Source organism: Ostrinia nubilalis, chromosome 2, assembly GCF_963855985.1.
Source record: "Ostrinia nubilalis chromosome 2, ilOstNubi1.1, whole genome shotgun sequence".
NCBI lineage: Eukaryota > Metazoa > Arthropoda > Insecta > Lepidoptera > Crambidae > Ostrinia > Ostrinia nubilalis.
This window is the reverse complement of record NC_087089.1, coordinates 10947877-10966762: the sequence shown is the minus strand read 5'-3', so window position 1 is coordinate 10966762 and position 18886 is coordinate 10947877. Positions and strand designations below refer to the sequence as shown.

At 36.8% G+C, this 18886-nt stretch overlaps 2 protein-coding genes across 2 annotated transcripts; both read right to left on the bottom strand.

Annotated features, from left to right (window-relative positions):
* Positions 1-1012: 1012 nt before the first annotated feature.
* LOC135083303 (TAR DNA-binding protein 43-like) lies at positions 1013-4426 on the bottom strand. The gene is made up of 3 exons (XM_063978048.1): positions 2942-4426; positions 1911-2008; positions 1013-1226 (listed from the first exon to the last, which is right to left on the bottom strand). Exon 1 carries the CDS (start codon positions 4284-4286, stop codon positions 2943-2945), a length of 1344 nt encoding a protein of 447 aa, XP_063834118.1. The 5' UTR covers positions 4287-4426; the 3' UTR covers positions 1013-1226; positions 1911-2008; position 2942.
* Positions 4427-13777: 9351 nt separating this feature from the next.
* Positions 13778-18176, bottom strand: LOC135083253 (glutamine--fructose-6-phosphate aminotransferase [isomerizing] 1-like). The gene has a single exon (XM_063977993.1). It carries the CDS (start codon positions 17938-17940, stop codon positions 15916-15918), a length of 2025 nt encoding a protein of 674 aa, XP_063834063.1. The 5' UTR covers positions 17941-18176; the 3' UTR covers positions 13778-15915.
* Between the last annotated feature and the right edge of the window lie 710 nt (positions 18177-18886).

Here is an 18886-nt window from a genome sequence, read left to right as displayed (position 1 = left end):
TGGAGGAGATATCCTATAGATACCACAACGATAAGGTTATATATTTTGCAATACTACGAGGCTGATGGTTTATGTAGGTAGTCTGTGAGACGCTGAAAAAGAGTTACCTCACTCACATCTTGACTAACTTAAGACTTAGGTATACCTACTTTTAGTCAGTGTTTCGTCCTGGCGGAACTCCCGAGTTTGATAAATTAGAATCTGTAATAAAATATGCTTGTGATAATTAGATATGTATATAGTAACACCAATCTGTACCTACTTCCATGAATTTGTATAATACATAAGTGCTAACTATACCTACTATAATGATGAGAGAGTGTATTAGTGTGAGCTTTAATGTAATTCAATTTTAGTAATTAATCGTCATAATATTAAATTCATTTCAGTGATGATTTGAAATCCAGAACGCAATTTTATAATGTTATTCAAAGCATACGAAGAAAAAAAGAACTTCCCTCCAATAGATAGGTAGTAGGCCTACCTACCTATGTATAGGCACATGCGATTCTTCAGAGGTTGATATTGAGTTGCCTCACCTCATCATAGATCTCACGTGATTTCTTGTTATTTAAATTTATAGATTGTAATGAATATCTTAATGTACTGCTATAATAATTTTACAGTCTGCTTAGGGTTGCGCTAAGTGTTGGATAAAGACATTGTCGCACTTGAGAGGTGGCATTAAATGGAAAAAGAAACTCCAAAGACGAGCATAGCTCTTTTGTCTATATAAAGTATACGTAATACGTACTGTATATAATAAGTATCGAAAGCAAACTTTTAAGTTAAGTAATTAAATTAAACAACATTGAAAGGAAAGGAAGCAAGAGACATGAGTGCAACCTTAATGTAGGTGTTGTAATAATATTTTTGTGTAATAAAATGGTAGCTATTCGTCAATTATTATTGAAAGACTTGTTTTTTAACTCAATGGCAGTAATTACATGTAAGTAACTAGCTGGCATTAATGATTAATTTGTCCGATAAATTCAAAATAAATATTCAGAAATATATTTTGTTAGTGTTCATTTATTCAAATATTAATCCTACTACTTTTTCACGCTTTACACAAACCGATTCAAATGTATCCATAGTCAGGTTTTCGCTTTCTAAAGCAGATTTCTGAACATCACCATTCTGCTGCTCCATCATCTGTTGTTGTTTGTTACATCTTTCAGCTTTTCGTCGTCCTAGGCCACCTATCGCATAATTGACGCGATGATCTGTAAGTAGAGAAAGTAAAGTCCTATAATAATAATAATAATTGTAAACTCGAGATATGATTTTCAAAATGCAGACTGTATCTATCTGTAGACGCGGAGCTAAGTAGCGGAGCGGAGCGAGTGTGCGAAGCAGAGTTGCAGACTGTATTTGCATAAGTGGTTGCGCTCTTATCTCCCTTCTGCTTCCCGGTTTCGTGTGATTTTTAAAACTAGTTCGCAACTACCTATCTGCTGAAGAGTAGCGAAAATTGTATGCAATTTTATTGGTGAATTTTTCCACCACTCCGCTATGCTATCTACCTCGCTACGTTTCTGTGGACAGGCAGCCTAATCTTTTACGCTTTACAAGTCTGGGCCCCGATTGCGGTAAAAATTTTCAACTGCAATGCGATTGGACGGCGGCACATGAAAAAGGAGCGCGAGTCGCACGCAACTTTTTTTTTTTTTTTTTTAAATATTTGTACACTTTAACAAACTCGCGCAGTTCCCTATGCGTTTATTTATTGCGATATAAGAGAAGGTGATTTTACTTTTTTTCATAATTAGTGGTATAAGGCAATTCTAGCTTTCAGATAAAATAAAACCCCATTGAAATCGGTCCATCCGCTTAGAAGTAGCGATGCTCTTCATTTGGCAGGATATTTCGCATCAGAATACTAAAATTAACGATAAAAAATATCTTACCATTTCCTTACAAAGTGTGTTGCTTGAGTTTTTTTCCACAATTTCCTAGAAGTCCTCTTGGATAACAATTGATTTTCCAGCAATTCTGCTTTAAATGCCTGGAATGAAATAGAGGTCCAATAAGTTCAAGTTTATTGTTACAATACTTGAAAAAAGAAACAATGAAAAGTTACATTAATGATAATATAGAATTTTATGGATTATTTAGATGAAAATTAAATGTAAACAAACTAGTTGATAATTAATATTAATTTAATAACTTTATAAAATCATGGTTACCATACAAGTATCACTGTATCACTCTGCACAATATTAGCATTCTTGACAAGCCACAAAATGATTTTGCTACTGCACAAAAAGAACACAAATCATTACATAATTCATTCTTAGGTCATAAGTTATTATTGCCACAACCCCACAGCTCACTCACCCTTAGATGCTGCTTTTCAGGACAATAATCCACTTGCACAGGTGTAGTACATTTCAGGGTCATCATTGTACAGGCACATCTAGCACTCACAGTAGTGCACCTCAACCACCCAAAAGGCGCCCAATCTCCGTTCTCTTATAATATACTTTTAAAAATTCACATCCTCAAACAAACTTATCATTCATTCTATACCTCGCGATATTGTCATAGATATAAAAGTTTTCCTTAACAAAATAAATTACAAATAATTTCATCTCACATTTTACACACCCAAATAGAACAGTAACCACAAATTTTTACTACGACCAAATAAAAACATCCATCTCAGATTACTTACTTAACTTTATTAAATAAATCTCATCATCCACATCATAAAATTACACTCAGCTCTAGTCACCTTACATCTAATACAATCTTTAAAGGGGTTTATGCATCCATGTACATATACATATACTCTCCGTGATACATCCCATATCACTTCACAATACAATTGAATAAACAAATTAATAAACTAATTTAAGTAGATATATTCACTTAAAACACACTAATGCAGGATACCATACAAACATCCCTGTTATGACTATCCACTGTCACAGCTCACCTCATGTCTGGGGTTTGTTATTCCACCCTCCGTTGGGCCCAGATCCTCCGCCATTGCCATTCCACCCGCCTGGCCCATTGGACCAATTTCCTTGATTCCAGTTGCCTTTACCATTTCCACCTCCACCCCCATTCCATCCCTGGTTTCCTCCTTGTTGATTCCAAGTTGGTGGTGGTCCATTTTGACCCCAGTTTTGGTTACCATTCCAGTTTTTACCAGATCCTCCTTGAGGGGGTCCACCTTGCCAGTTGTTCGGGCCTTGGTTGCCCCCAGGACCACCCAGAAACCCTCCCCAACCAGCTTGATTGAGAGCAGCCGCAACTAGACTAATGGGAAGATTAAAATTAGCTGGTGGTCCACCATTAGGATTGATTCCTAAATTCTGCATATTGAGTGAATCAATGTTGCTATTTCCTCCATTATTGTTGGAACCTCCAGAAGGTCCAGATCGGTTACCATCCCAGTTGTTGCTGTAAGATTCATCTTTCCAGTTGTGGCTGGTTTTGCTTTTGATCTTGGGTGCAGCACTAGACACAGACACTGATGCACCTTTTATGACATGATCTTCTCCACACAGACTTTGAGCAACTTCAGGGTCTAAAAAGGTTACAAAACCAAAAGCTCTGAAAGGTCTAGGAACAAAAACATCGGTTACTTCTCCAAACTTTGAAAAATATTCGCGTAAATCATCAGCAGTCATGTCTTCTGTGCACCTTCCCACAAACACTTTGCAAGGCATCTGAGGAACCACTCCTTCCTTGGAATTTGGTATACGGACATCCACCCATCGTCCATCAATGTTATGTCTCTGTGCCAAAGCTCTCATTTGAGATGCATAAGTCGCAAAGCGAATAAATCCAAATCCTTTGAAAGATCCATTTTTATCCCTCTTGAGTTGAACCATTACTACTTCTCCAAACTGTTCAAAATATTGTTTAATTGATTCTTCAGTAGATTTCCAAGGCAGCCCAAGGCAAATTAAATCTGAACATGTAAGTTTTTTCTCCAGTCTCTTAGTTTTAGCCGCTGAATTCTCAGGGGAGACATCTTCCATTTTACGTTTGTTTTCTTTAGGAAATACGCAAATGTACAAGTGTTTGCCCCATCCGACCTCACTTGGTGGATGCAGTTTACCATCGCTCAACCGAATGCCACGAACACATTTACTATCTGGATGGCGGTATTTAAGCCCAGATGCTCCGGGAAACTGAGCAACAAGTGTTGATAGGAGAAGAGTTCCGTCAACTTCACAGGGAATCTCAACGGCATTAGATTCATCTTCATCTTCGCTCACTTTGATGTAATAGAAAAGGTCTTCATTATAAGCATTTCCAGATTTGGACATAGCGTAGACTTTGTACACAATTGATTGGTATTAATAACACGTGGCCTAATTCTATGGCCGGACTTGGATTCCGAAATAAAACAATCGCTAATTTTGTAAATCATTCATGTCAATTCACAAGCAAGCGAGCAAAATGGCTTCTTTCTTCAGTCAATGTCAAAGTTGTCAAATCATATCAACTTTTTTTAAATTCCGCTCAGAGCCTTAGTCTGAGGCTCAGAGCTATGAAATTTAGTCCAAATTATTAAAGAAAAAATTAGAATATAGTTGGAGAGGTTATGACTGACCAAAGACCTACAGTTTATATTCCAGTGGTGGAAGGTAGGTAATTAATAGGTAATAATTAACTTTCATAACTTACTCAGAGTTTATACTTTATATAACGTACCTATTATTACATACCTTATACAGGGTGTTAGGTAAATGGGTATATGAGCCGACACTAGCCCATGTTAACATGGTCATATAAATGGTATGGTGAAGTCAGAAATATCATTTTTTTTTAATTTTTATACAAAAATAATTTTATTAAATCCCATTTGTATGAAAAATAAAATAATTAAAATGAAGATATCAATTTTCTGACTTCACCATACCATTTATATGACGATGTTAACATGGGCTAGTGTCGGCTCATATACCCATTTACCTAACACCCTGTATAACATTTGTGGTAACACCCAGACCCATCATAGAAATTAAAATTCATTATTTTTTCAATTTCTGCCCAGCCGGGAATCGAACCCGGGACCTCTAGGCTTAGTAGTTTAGTACCTAGTCCGCCACTACACCAAACGTCCGACAAGTTGGTCGACAGATGAATAGAATTTACCTATGTTACATTAATTTAGCATAAGAGCGCGTATTTGATACCTATGTTATAGTCAAACCTCGAAGTTCCGGCACTCCTAGGTTTGACTAGTCAATCCTCAGGTCTGACTAGAAGTCTTAGTCAAAGCCCAAACATTTCGGCCTTTGACTAAAGAATGTTAGTCAAACCTAGGAGTAACTAATTTGGTCAGTCAAACGTCGAAACTCAATTTAATGAAATCGGGGTTTGACTAGTCAAACCTCAATTAAGACTTTAAACTAAACTATACTTCATTCTGATATCGAACTTATTGCATAGGCGTTACGGTTGGTTATCACGCGCACGCGCAGCTATATCTTTAGGTGAAGGTACGAGTAACTAAACTTATTTACTGCGGTTGTTTGTCAGTGTTTCTAGACCGATCTTGAAATTATACTAATTTTTAGGGTTTTGTACCTTAAAGGATAATAAAGAGTTAAACGGAATCCTATTACTATGACTTCGTTAAATTTTGTCTGTCACCAGGCTCGTATCTCATTAATCTTTCTCAAAATATTTAGTTTTTTATTCCCTTTAAAAATAAATAATTCAATAAAATACTTAAATATTTATGGGGGGCCTTCCTATACAGCAAACGTGACTTTTTGCAGTTTTCTGCTCGATATTAAGACGTAAACAGGTGAGCCCTTGAAATATTCACATAATATTACATATTATTATCTACTTTAAAAATAAATCATAAAATTAAAATAAATCAAATATATTTAAGGGGGGCTCCCATACAACAATAAAAGAGCGTCTCACAGAACCCTTCGTGAGCGAATCCGACTCGCACTTGGCCGGTTTTCTATTTGCCGTCTACTTTTGACTGAGTCTGACAGTCGTTTCTAGGATTGACTAGGCAAAGCCCGAAACAGATTATTTTAATTTCGACGTTTGACTGATCAGAATAGGCACTTCTAGGTTTGACTTAGTCAAAGGCCGAAATAAGAATTCACTTCGGGGTTTGCCTGAAAGCCTTGGTCAAACCTAGGATAAACCAGTCATTCCGCGAAGAGACTGCATATCGACCTTTGACTATGACACCTACACTACACTGCATGGAGATAGATACAGTGCAAGATAGTGATCCTTACAACTTTATCGGAGGTAATGCTAAAAAAATACAAGAATCTAATGAAGATACACCCTTAAAATTACATTTTTGGCAGAGATTTTGATGTTTCCCAGTATGTACAGCCATCTTCGAACCAACGAATTTATCAGCTTCCACCCCCAGAATGGTCTGTGACATTGAATGTCAGGAGCCAGGCCCTGGAAAAGAATCAATGGAACGCGTGCAGATCGTGTCGGCGATGGCGCGAAAGCCTATTATGACCCGACCAGTAAAAGAACCACAGCGTCTTAGGAAAATTTTGGAGCGCCACTACGCTATCGGGCTTTTTCAAGGGCTTACAAGAAAACATTTACCTTTATCTAATGTTAAATTAGGCCTTTTCAATAAGATAAGATTTAATTATTTACTGCCAAGGTTAATAATCAAAGAGATACATCTTTTGTTCAAAACAGTGACAAAAATGTCCAATGATCTTTAAAATTCAGTGTGAACCGGACGCGTCCCGTCGCCGGCCCGCTCGCTCACCTTGAATCTTGACTTTTACCATTTTGCTGATTTTAATGTTGAATTCCAATAACGTAGACCGTATCACATTATTCGTTTAGGATACTTTGACGACATAAACGATATTATTACATATTATTATTATATAATATTTGAAGCTAGGAAGTTATTAAGCCGCGATGCCGTATCAAATTCCGCGCCAAAACCGCAGGTAAAGGTCTCAAACTGAAATAGATAACGATTAATCCGACTTGTCTATTTAACTACCCTAATGACCATACTATAACCACCATGACCATAACAAGTAAAATAATTAGGCCTACTACTTTACCTACCTAGGTACAACCAACTTAACTACTTATATTACATTAGCTTTTCCTAGAATTACTTAATGGTAGGTAGGTAAGCATGGAACTAAGTAGGTACTCGTATGTAATTTATGTTTATTGATTGTTGTAAGCATTTGTGGAAATCCTTGGGGGAGGCTTTTGTCCAGCAGTGGACGTCTTTCGGCTGAAACGAACGAAGCAAAACCAAAACGCTATAAAAGTCCGTGGAAAAAACCAATCCCAAGTTATGAAGGCAAAATGACGACATTTTTGCGCCTGGGAAAAAGCTGGAGAAATATTTTTTTAAATGATGATACGAAATACGAATCCTCCCAGAACCACATACCTAATAATAGTGCCAGCACACCCAGACGCAAATCGTTGTTGAAAGTATGAGTTTTTTTTTACAGTTAAGCCAAAAATAGTGTCTGTTATTATTTTATACAATCTGTTTTACAAGCTACAGGGCTTCATGAACTTAATCATTTTAGTATTCGACTCGTTTTTGGGGGTAGTACTTAAAACGTATCCCGTAATGCGGGATACTATCCGCGTATATGGGTAGGGTTTAGGGTAGGTACCCAACACCACGCTGACCTGCCAAGTTAACATGGCAGTTGGGAAAAACAATGGAATTAGGACCTTAGGAAAAGCTTTGCCACATCATGCGCACTGCCAGAGAGTGGAATTCCTAGATGTTTCTTTGCGTCAGGAAAATCCATTAACTTGCATATACACCTACCCACCGGTCCGGGGGAGCCGATGGCCAGATTGTTCCCAAACTCATATAATATACTAGCTTTCCGCCCGCGGCTTCGCCCGCGTGGAATTTTGTCTGTCACAGAAAAACTTTATCGCGCGCGTCCCTGTTTCAAAAACCGGGATAAAAACTATCCTATGTTCTTTCCCGGGACTCAAACTATCTCTATGCCAAATTTCATCAAAATCGGTTGCGAGGTTTAAGCGGGAAAGCGTAACAGACAGACAGACAGACAGAGTTACTTTCGCATTTATAATATTATATATAGTTGTGATAATATATGAGTTTGGGAATTAAAGACTGGGTGGCATGTTTATTAAAGACGGTCAAAAGTTCCATGGGATTCCCATTTCCATGATGTAAAAAAGAATAGGTACCTACTTATTTACTATTTAGAAACTTGTGTTTGTGCTTCTGTTTGTTATTTATTCTAGCAACAATCTACATATTATGTCCTTTTACAAGAACATGACATTTAAAAGGTCCTTAGAAAAATAATTCTAGTTTAGCGAAGCAAAAATATAAAAATAGCATTTTAGCAGACGACTAAAATGTCACCATATTATACTTTCAATCTCGTCGAGTAAGTAATGCGAGAACCGGTTAGGTTAGGCGACTGCCAAACCGAAATTACCTCACCTTGTAGGTAATAATTGCCTAACGAATCCAAAATCAATCTCGTAATAAATAAATACCTGCTTGGCAGGTTAGGCACATTTTTAAGTTGCTCTATAAAATTTTTGGTTTAAATCGGCATGTTTGTCGACTTTCAATAAGCAATAAAATGTTTTTACTTTTTATAAAACACAAAATCCTTATTATTTATATTAACCACATAACTAGTAGTAGAAAAGACACTAGAAGGTCTAACTACTAGGTCTTGTTTATTAATTTTCATTTCAAGTTTCCATTACATACAAGTAGGTATTAGATGGTGATCGTATTATTTTATTTTTGGTTGTGAGTTTGAAATTTGCACTTGCAAAATATTCACATTCTATTCAAATGTCGTTACTGTTATCTTTTGTAAAGTGTATATGTTTGAAATGTTAAGTCTATTTAGAACGGTAAAGGTCAAAGACCAGTTTTGCAACATACAGTGAACAAAGACTTGCAGGCGGGTCCCCTTCACTGCGCCAGGGCGCGCTGGGTGCCGAGAATGCACCAGCAGGAAGTGTCTCCAAGGCGAACCCGATCCACTCAACATAATTAAAGCATACTAAATATACATTATTAATCTTACCAATGACATTAATAAGCAATTTATCTTGAGCTTCTTCTTTACTTATTTTTTCCGCGATGTTTAGTTAGTTTAACGGTCTTGTTTATTAATTTTCATTTCAAGTTTTAAAAATCGTGTCCAAAGTTGGATGTGATTCTATTAGAAATTTTTTTCGGCAGCAGAAAAATATTCAGTTTAGCGTAGATAAGCATGGCCTTCTGCGAAGTCGGTGATAATTTATTTGATGATACATTACTTACTTAATCAATAAAAGAAAACGTATTATGTATGAACTACAGGTAGTTCATACATAATACGTCAGGACGTATTTAATTTATTTTCAGTGGTGTCGTGAAAGTATTCTTTTATTACCGAGGTTTTACTTAAACTTACACTAAATATTTTCAATTTTGTTTTGAGTGCAGCAGCGCTTTTTATTTGAGGTCGCCTTCTATTCACTCACGTATTCAAAGTGCGTCGGAGGGACGAGGAATTTCGCCGCGGAGGCGAGTGGGTTTCAGGCCACTGACACCAGCCGGTGACCCATCCAACACTTACAAACTATTTTTATACTGACCTTTGTTAGTTATAACTACTTACATAAGTCTCAATATTCCAATTAATTTCATTAGATTTAAACAATTTCAGTAAGTTAACCTTACCTATTTCTAAAAGCTCTTTTTCATAGGTACCCCAACATATTTTCAAGAAAGTGTTTCATTTCTATTAAATAAAATTATAAACTTGTTCCTACATCGGAAATAGTTTTATATCACAATCCCAAATCCAATGCAATCGATCAAACACATTAATTAAATATCGTATTTTCTGAGAATTATTATTTCTGTTTTTAATATTAGCGACTGAGAGGCTCAGATTGCGGAATCGGTAGATAACAATTTAACGTGATATAAAAGTAAGTAATCCGCTCCGACGCGACGGCAATTTTAAGACTTTGATTTATTACGAGTAAGGAGGTATACGATTAAATTAATGTCGTAGTTAGATAAAATAAGGACTAATGAAAAGCTTTATACGAAAGAGAAAATTTGGTATTTCCTGTATTTTAGTAATTAACTAACATTATGCTGATTTGGTTCACGTCTGGGTGTGTTGGGTTGGGAGTGTTGGGACGATGACGACGCCGATAAAAATATTATACAGACTTGTATATGAACCTCCAGTGCAGAACCAGCACTGCAGATAAGTCAAATAAACAACCGAACGAAGTAGATTAAAATGGACTTTCTATAAAATAGAGCTTGTATTGAGTTGATCCAGGCACTAATTTGTAACTGAAAAGTTTTCTGTGCTAAAATTGAGTCAAGTTTATGAATTAGTAACTAACATAACATAAGGCATAACTTGAAAGGATTTAACTACCTAGTTAGGTAGGTACTTACTTGTTTGTTACACTTGTGCAAATATTGATGAGTTATAAACCTATTACATTATTTTTAAATAGTTTTAATTAGGTATACAATTTAAAAGAAAAGGCCAGCCACATTTAATTAATACAACCACGTTTATGATGCAAGAAACTATTCAATTTACATTATAATCGAGTGAGCAGGCGCAGTGTCACAACATACTAAATTAGGTACAGTGCAAATTGCATCGGGCTTGTACCAAAGCAATATGCTTAGTGGCCACAAAATTACTAGAAATGTCTATTTACTTCTTAATTTAACAAACAATAACTCAAGTTACCGAGGTTACGGAAGCAATCGCAATTCGTAGAGAATGCGGCAGCGTTAAATCTAGGCTGGTTAAAAACTATCTATTTTTATTTTATTCGAGTTCCCAAAACGGTGTGCTATGCTTTCAAGGTTAATGAAATAATGTTCAAATCACAAATGGCTAAAATGAGCTTTTACAGGTTTTCAGTTTCAGTTAGTGATGTGTAGGAAAATTAACAAGTTTTCTTTCAATTTCCAAGTATATGTGTTAGTGTCAGGTCTGAGGTCAACATGTCTTTAACAACTGCTGTCTACTGTTTCATTTATTTTTAACGCAGTAGTAAAACAGAGATCGAAATCGAAATGTTGTTTGCACTCAAATACTTTAAGGTTCCAATAAATCACTAGGGACAAGGAGTTCGGTTGGAGTTGTTCGCAAGATTTCTGAAGTCTGTTGACATTATAAAGATCTAACTGGCTCTATGTTCATGGACTTGTCCTATTCGTACTTATTTTAGACCTATTGTGAATGGTAACAATGAAGTCCACTTTGTTATTAATTAATATTAATAAATTTAAAAAATAACACAGTTAGTTCTTTATCTGACATTGTTGTGTAGGCATACAAAGTCGTCTATTGCCTAATCGCATGCACCCTTCCGGTAGACGGGAAAAACAATCAACGGTGCAAAAGTTCATGTGGCGTGGGAAAAAAGGCCGGTCTTTACGTCTACTGCACGATGATGGATGATATGATATACAAACTTATGTGTGATGTTGTGCTGTTATGTGTACGTTGCGTAATAACGACCAGTGTCCAAGGCATATTTACTCAGTGTGAAGTGTCGAAGGAGATGATGCTACCTATACACGTACTTACATCTTTTAAATCATCTTGTTAAAATTTTCTCCAAGGTGATAGGATATTAGGAGGTGATCAGTGATGATGACCTTCCGTCTTAGTTAAATGATTGGCTCTACAAAAAATATTAAATATTTCAAACATCCTTTTCCACATCCAAATTTTTCAGAACATTTGTTAGATTTATGTTAATGTGACCTACTTGATAGAATAGCCGTGCAACAAACCAGTCTCACTCATGTTTAAAGTATGAAACAATAAATGCAATCAGATCTCATTGATATTATTTTGAAAGTTTGAATTTCGCAAGGACACTGTCTATCATAGCGAGGGTTTGTTGCAAATGTCTATTGCTAAATAGTTTGGGCGTGTTAGGCCGATTTCACATGCTGCAGCTTAGAGCACTATGAGGAGAGGAGCTGGCGCTGGCACCACCATCTATGTAGGAGTCAGATAGAGCTGACTACAAGCGTCAAGCGTCGAAGCGTCGTGTGTAATCAGCTTTAGTTGTTTGTGTTGTTGAGAACGCGTGTGTGCTGCGAGGGTGGCGGCGCCGCCAACTGGGTCGTGTTGTGAAACAGAGAGAGGCGGTGATGCTGTCTGCGCAACAATCGACAAGCTTGCTGTGCAGGCCGACACAGACCTTACACACACGTGGTATTTAGGTTCTGCTTCAAATCAATGTTATGAAAATGCCGAAATTCAACCGGCAGAGAATGCCTTAAGTAAGGCATTAAGTTCGCCTCATGTACTGATTGAATATTATTAAAATATGTATTATTAAGAAACTTTTACACAACTTCGTAGTACCACCTATTTAAAAAGTCCCTCGCCTATCAATTTGTCTAGATTTATATTGCTAAAATCAGAGGAAGTAAAGGCTTAGGTAGTAAAAATATAGGCTTTCATTCATTGATTAGGTGTGCTAAGAAATGGCGGGCCGGTTACTACCGGCGAATTATCAACTGATAATTAGATAATTTAGTTTAATATTTTTAAGGCATAAGTAATTCACGAATAAATACGTTATTATTAGTTCAGTTAATTTACTTAATTAGGTAGGAAGTACTACTCAATTCAGTTCAATCAGTAGGGTAGGGTAGTTCGGTATTTATCATTACTATAAATAACTTTTGCTATAGAATAGAGGTATTTTTGTCATCGAATGCTTATGTGAAGTACATTCTAATAATTACATTAATTATCTTTATTCTTATCAAATAATTATCAATCTCTTTGATACTATCAGAAAATGACGTTCTGAATAATAGATAGGAACAGTTACTAGTTAGGTACTTAGGTACCTATTAACCCACGGCTAAGTAAGTACTACTTTGATGTTAACACTTATCAAAAGATTATGGTATTATTGTGTACCTACTTGCTTAGTATCCATATAAAATGGTCACAATGTTTATAATTTATTTACGGGGAATCACAAAATGGCTCAACAGTATTATTTTATTTGATAAGTTGATATGAACAATATCACAATGAATTCGCTGTTCAGCACTAAACACGGGAGGGTAGAGCGGAGGAAATAAAATAAAATTTTGAGAAAAAAAACTTCATCGTAATAAATAGATAAATTAGAATAAAGGCAAACTTAGTGCTATTTAGGGCATTCTCATCTAATCATACTTTGAAACAAGAAGATTTAAAATAATATAAGTTACCTACCTAGAGTTTGTAGAATGTAAGTTAGCTATAAATTCTTGTTTGCATTGGCCTGACTTTGATCGCGGAGAGGAGGATATTAAGGAGAATGAATTTGTATGAAGACGGGGGCAACGGGGGGCTAAAGGCGAACTCCTTTTAGATCGTAGTTTTTTTTGTACATAACTACCTCCTCCTAATTCTACAGTTAGCTAACTATCCTACGAGTGCAGAGAAGCATATTCGTTCAAAGGGTAAGGTAAGTAGTTGGCTTGCAAAATCAGGAGTCGTCTATCAAATAAAACAAATACGTACATAGGGTCTACAAAGGATCGCTTTGTAAGAAGCTGTGACTGTGTTGGGTGGTTGGGTGCTATTCTAAAATATACAGATGATAGCACGTCAAGCTAAACACTGCGATTTCATGTGGTGCTATTGCTGGTGGTAATATGTGCGAATGCTACAAAAATGAATTATTTTAAATTATTGATTGTGCAGTAGACTGTCGTTTTAGTAAGTAGAATAAAGGTGTGAAATAATACAAAATTACGTTACGTATAAACTTATATTATGTGAAAATAATTCATTATATTAGCCTAAATAAAACAATAAAAAAATCTAGGTTATTGCATTTTCTGTTGTACAGCATTTAAACTATTCACATAAAATATAATTTTAACATAGTCAATTAAGACATGAAACAAATTGTGAGATTAAACAATAAAATAGGAAATAATACAGCAGGTATACATTACAATAAATTCTAATAGCAGAAGTCTTTGAGACTTGAAACACCGAGTTGCGTATTTTATCAGAAAATTACTAAATTAACAATGTATTGTATTGTGACTTACGTAATTATAATATACACCTACTGAACTGATACAACCTGAATTTAAACGCAAGAAAAATGAAAGACATAAAATCGAATTCAACGTTATTATACAATAAAATTTAATTTCAAAATATAATAATTCCTAAAAACATCAAACATCAAGCTAATTTTTTTGACTAGTAGCTTAGAAAAAGTAACAATGCCAAAAGTGAATAATGCAAAATACATATTATTTTGTTTAATTCAAGTATTATTGTCATTGTCAGTACACGCGACACGACAGCTTTGTTTTTGAAAATGTAAGTAAGTAATTTTAATTCAATTCTGATTAAAATGGATGATAATATCTTATCAACTTCAGCAAGTACGTACCTATGTATTATCGCCCACATTTCCTTAATTTAACGGCGATAGCCAGATTTAATGATACGTAAGTTAAGTAGTTAGCATGAGTACCAAAAATGGCTTGTACTTATGTTAATAAAATATTCCACATAATTTGTATGTATCTATAATAAATTCGTTACTATATTTCAGTGTGTTTACATGCTTACCTACAACATACATAATTTAGATGTGTATTTATGCAGTAAGTATTCACAAAAGTACACGAGTCGTTGCGTTTCAATTTTGGTTCGTTTTTTGTTAGGCAACAAATTTTCAAAATTAATACCTATCATGAATTAATTAAATTTAGAAATAATTGTAGCTACGGTATTTTAACCTATGGTTTTTAAACATGCGAGAAACACTTGTTATTTATGACAGGTAGGTATTAAGGCCAAATCATCAGCCGGTTTTTTAGAAGGTCGTTTTGTGCTTGAATTGATTTCCTAACGAATTATATTGAGACAATAAACGTTTGTTCTCTTGTCTAGCTTTGTCGTAATAATGTTTATGGTATTTCAGTTCCTCAAATTAAATCCCCAAACCATAAGGGTAAAGTAGATACGTAGCCATCTACTTAGTTATGTAAAAGGTATTTACGCAGTACCGATACATAAACTTTCGAAATAAAAATTAATCGGGGTCGAAGGAGTCGGGATCAGATCAATTCAGACAATAATAATTTCATTAAATACTACATTACTCTCGAAGTTGTTATCTATGAATAAACTGTATAATAACGTAATAAGAACAACTAATGCACCAATGCTTTTATTTCATTCATAGCAATAACTCTACTGTACTTAGTGCCCTACATCATCCAATGGGGCATTAGGAATGTCATGATGCTCACATAACATTGAATGGAATGTAAACTTTTGGATAGATGAAAAAAAAATAAGATCTCACGTATTTTTTGTAGTACTAGAGAAATGCATTTTTCTGCTTCTTTCATCGTAATAATCAAATATTAAGGATCGGACTCGATGACGAGAATTGGTGGAAGCTTAAGCCCAGCAGTTAACAGAATTGGCTCAAGTCAACAGTTGAACAGCTATCTTACATATCTAGCTAGTGCTAATATTGTAGACATTATGTGATGAGTAAAAGTACAAACTAATACATAACCAATAGCATTAGCAAATTACACAGAATGAAATCATGATTCTTCTTGTGCAACATAAACTTATTCTACAACACATCACAAATGGTCGCCGCCTTATCACTTAAAAGCGCAGAAGTACTTCTTTCTCAAATAAAAAGTAAACCTAAATATTCAAATCACGTTAACTGATTGCTATAGATATTAGACAGGATAGAAAGTTCCTTACAACATCTCAATAGAGTCCTTTTAACAAAATAATTGTGATTTTTAGTAATATCTTATTTACAATTTCATTGATTGTGCATTAGAGATCTCGCGATTCCCGCAGTGTTTGTTAAATTTGCGTGTCGTCAAGAATGTGATTATTCCACAGTTACAGATTTGGCAAGATTTCGTGGACAATCGACATTACAGCCTCTTAGAACTGCAATGTGGTATGCTAGGAGCTGCATAGGAATTACTGTGAGAACACCTTGTAAACAGTCGACGGTCTTTGGAATGTGCAGGCACCGGGACGCCAAGGCCATAGTTTCCTTGTCGCCTTCTTCACAAACGACGATCGGGCGACCTTGACGTGCAGTCACTTGTTGTAGTGCGTTCATGCACTTTGTGTAAACAGGGTCACGCATTACAATCATCATCACCGGCATAGAGTCGTCAATTAGTGCCAAAGGTCCATGCTTCAGTTCTCCTGCCATTATACCTTCACTGTGCATGTACGTAAGCTCTTTAACTTTCAAAGCACCTTCTAGGCAAGTGGCGAAATTGTACCCACGACCCATTATGAGTAATGATCGCTGACGGTAAAGATCCTCAGCCAGAGCTTTAACTTCAGCGTCCAAAGACAGCACTTGGCGAATTTTGCCGTCCAATTCATGTAGACCTTCGATAATATCGGCGCGTCGCTTCTGCAGGGAAATACGATCCTCACTGATCACTAACGCGAACATAACCAGGGAAACAAACTGCGATGTATAGGCCTTTGTTGAGGCGACACCAATTTCAGGGCCAGCATTGATGTGGACACCACAGTGGGATTCGCGACAGATGGAGCTACCAACAGTGTTTGTTATTCCCACTATAAGAGCTCCATGACGTTTGCAGTAACGTAGAGCCATCAAAGTGTCAGCAGTCTCTCCTGACTGAGATATAAAGAAACAGACATCATCACGGAATACAGGTGTGTTTCTGTCCAAGAAATCTGAAGCAAGTTCAACCATGACTGGCAACTCAGTTAATTCTTCCAAGAGCTGTCGGGTAGCAACAGCACTGTGGTAACTTGTACCACAGCCAATCAACATCAACCGTCTACATCTCTTGATCTCAGGTATGTAGTCCTTAATACCTCCCAAAGTTACTGTGCCATTGGCAAAGTTAAGGCGTCCTCTCATTGTATTTACAATAGATTCAGGTTGCTCAAATATTTCTTTCTGCATAAAGTATTCATAATTACCTTTCATGATTTGCTGCAACTCCAGTTTTAAGGTCAAAATCTCACGTTGATGAGGATCAGTGCTGCTTCCAGACATGCGATGAATGCTCAGAACTCCATCCTTTATGTGGGCAACATCATCATCTTCAAAATACAGAACCCTGTTGGTGTGTTCGATAACAGCAGAAGCATCAGAAGCAAAGAAATACTCAACATCACGTTCCTCTTCAGGTTCAAAGTGAGCATGGCTGTTGACGCGCGGCACTGAAGGCACAACTCCTCGTGTAGCCTTGTTGTTGGTGTACATAATAGGAACATGGTCGCTGGAGAGCCGTCTGCGTGTTTTGATTCCCACAAGCAAAGGACTTCCCCTACGGGTCGCCACACACTCATTTGGGAAGTGACGTGATTTGAAGCACAGAGCAAAAGCACCTTCAAGTTGTTGGATAGCCTGCTCGGCCAGCTCTTGGAAGCTGTAGTTTTTGTGTTGGCTGTAAATGTGATGAATCAACTTCACTATAGCTTCAGTATCAGTTTGAGACTCAAAGACATAGCCTTTGTTTTCTAGGAAGGTTTTCACTTCTTTGTAGTTTGTAATGATGCCATTGTGAATGACAACAAAAGCATTGTCGTCTCCGGAGCGCTGAGGATGGGAGTTGATGGAGCTCGGCTCACCGTGCGTAGCCCAGCGAGTGTGGGCAATCCCACAGTGCGACTCGACACATTCTTCCACCGCGAGCTCTACGCTGCGTTCCTGCAGCAACTCTTCCAAAGCGGCCACTTTACCGCTGCGTTTCACCACAGCGATGTCTTTGAAGTCGGCAGCATCGACAGCGACCCCCGCCGAATCGTAGCCACGGTATTCCAATCGTTTCAATCCATTGACAAGCAATTCCAAAATTTCACGCCGGGTTTTAGGCGTGAGATGGTTGATATACGCAAATATTCCGCACATAGTAAATTATTGGAGTAGAACGATACGTGCACCCGACTGAACGAAACCACGACGCGCGAGGGACTGCGACTGTTGGAATGTACAGTCGATATTGAAGGCCTACACGTATTGCTCCTACCACTAATAAGTTACTTTCACTTACGGCAAGGCACACGTCATCGTGTTTCGTTATCAGCGGCTTGTTGGTGTCGTAAAATAAATACAGCGGCGAAAACCAGTCCAACTCACACAAAACATGAAAACAATCTGTCAAATTACTGACGGCTGATTGTCAATGTCAAAGAAACGTCATTATGTAATTTTTTTTAAGCGAAGGAAGTAGTTATTATACAGCCTTGAAACCAAATAAACATCAAATCAAGAAAATTAGGACCAACCAAGAAAAAATATACAGGGTGTCCCAAAAACAATGGATAACCCTGTAACCATCCATAGGCCTCGCCATGGTCTCCCTAACATCAAATTTTGACCCTACTAAAAATATCACAGTTTTCAAGATTTTTAAGATTTTGTGCATTTTTAGAATTACTTGGCTACATTTGTTTTAGAGGTTCTGCTGCTAAATCTTTATGTATACGAAACCTTAGTTTTCCACAGTGGCCTCGCGAAGGGAACGCACATTGTAAATAAAGCAACATTTTATCATCATCATCATTTCAGCCATAGGACGTCCACTGCTGAACATAGGCCTACCTCAATGATTTTCATAATGACCGGTTGGCCTGCATCCAGAACAGTCCTGTTTACCTTTATGAGATCGTTGGTCCACTTTGTAGGTGGGTGGACGTCCTACGATGCGCTTTCCGGTACATAGCCTCCACTTGAACCCTGCTGCCCCATAGGCCGTCATTGATGTGTTAGGGAGACCTTGGGGAGGCCTATCGATGGTTATAGGGTTATCCATTGTTTTTGGGACACCCTGTATTATCTCCAGGCAAACATTGCA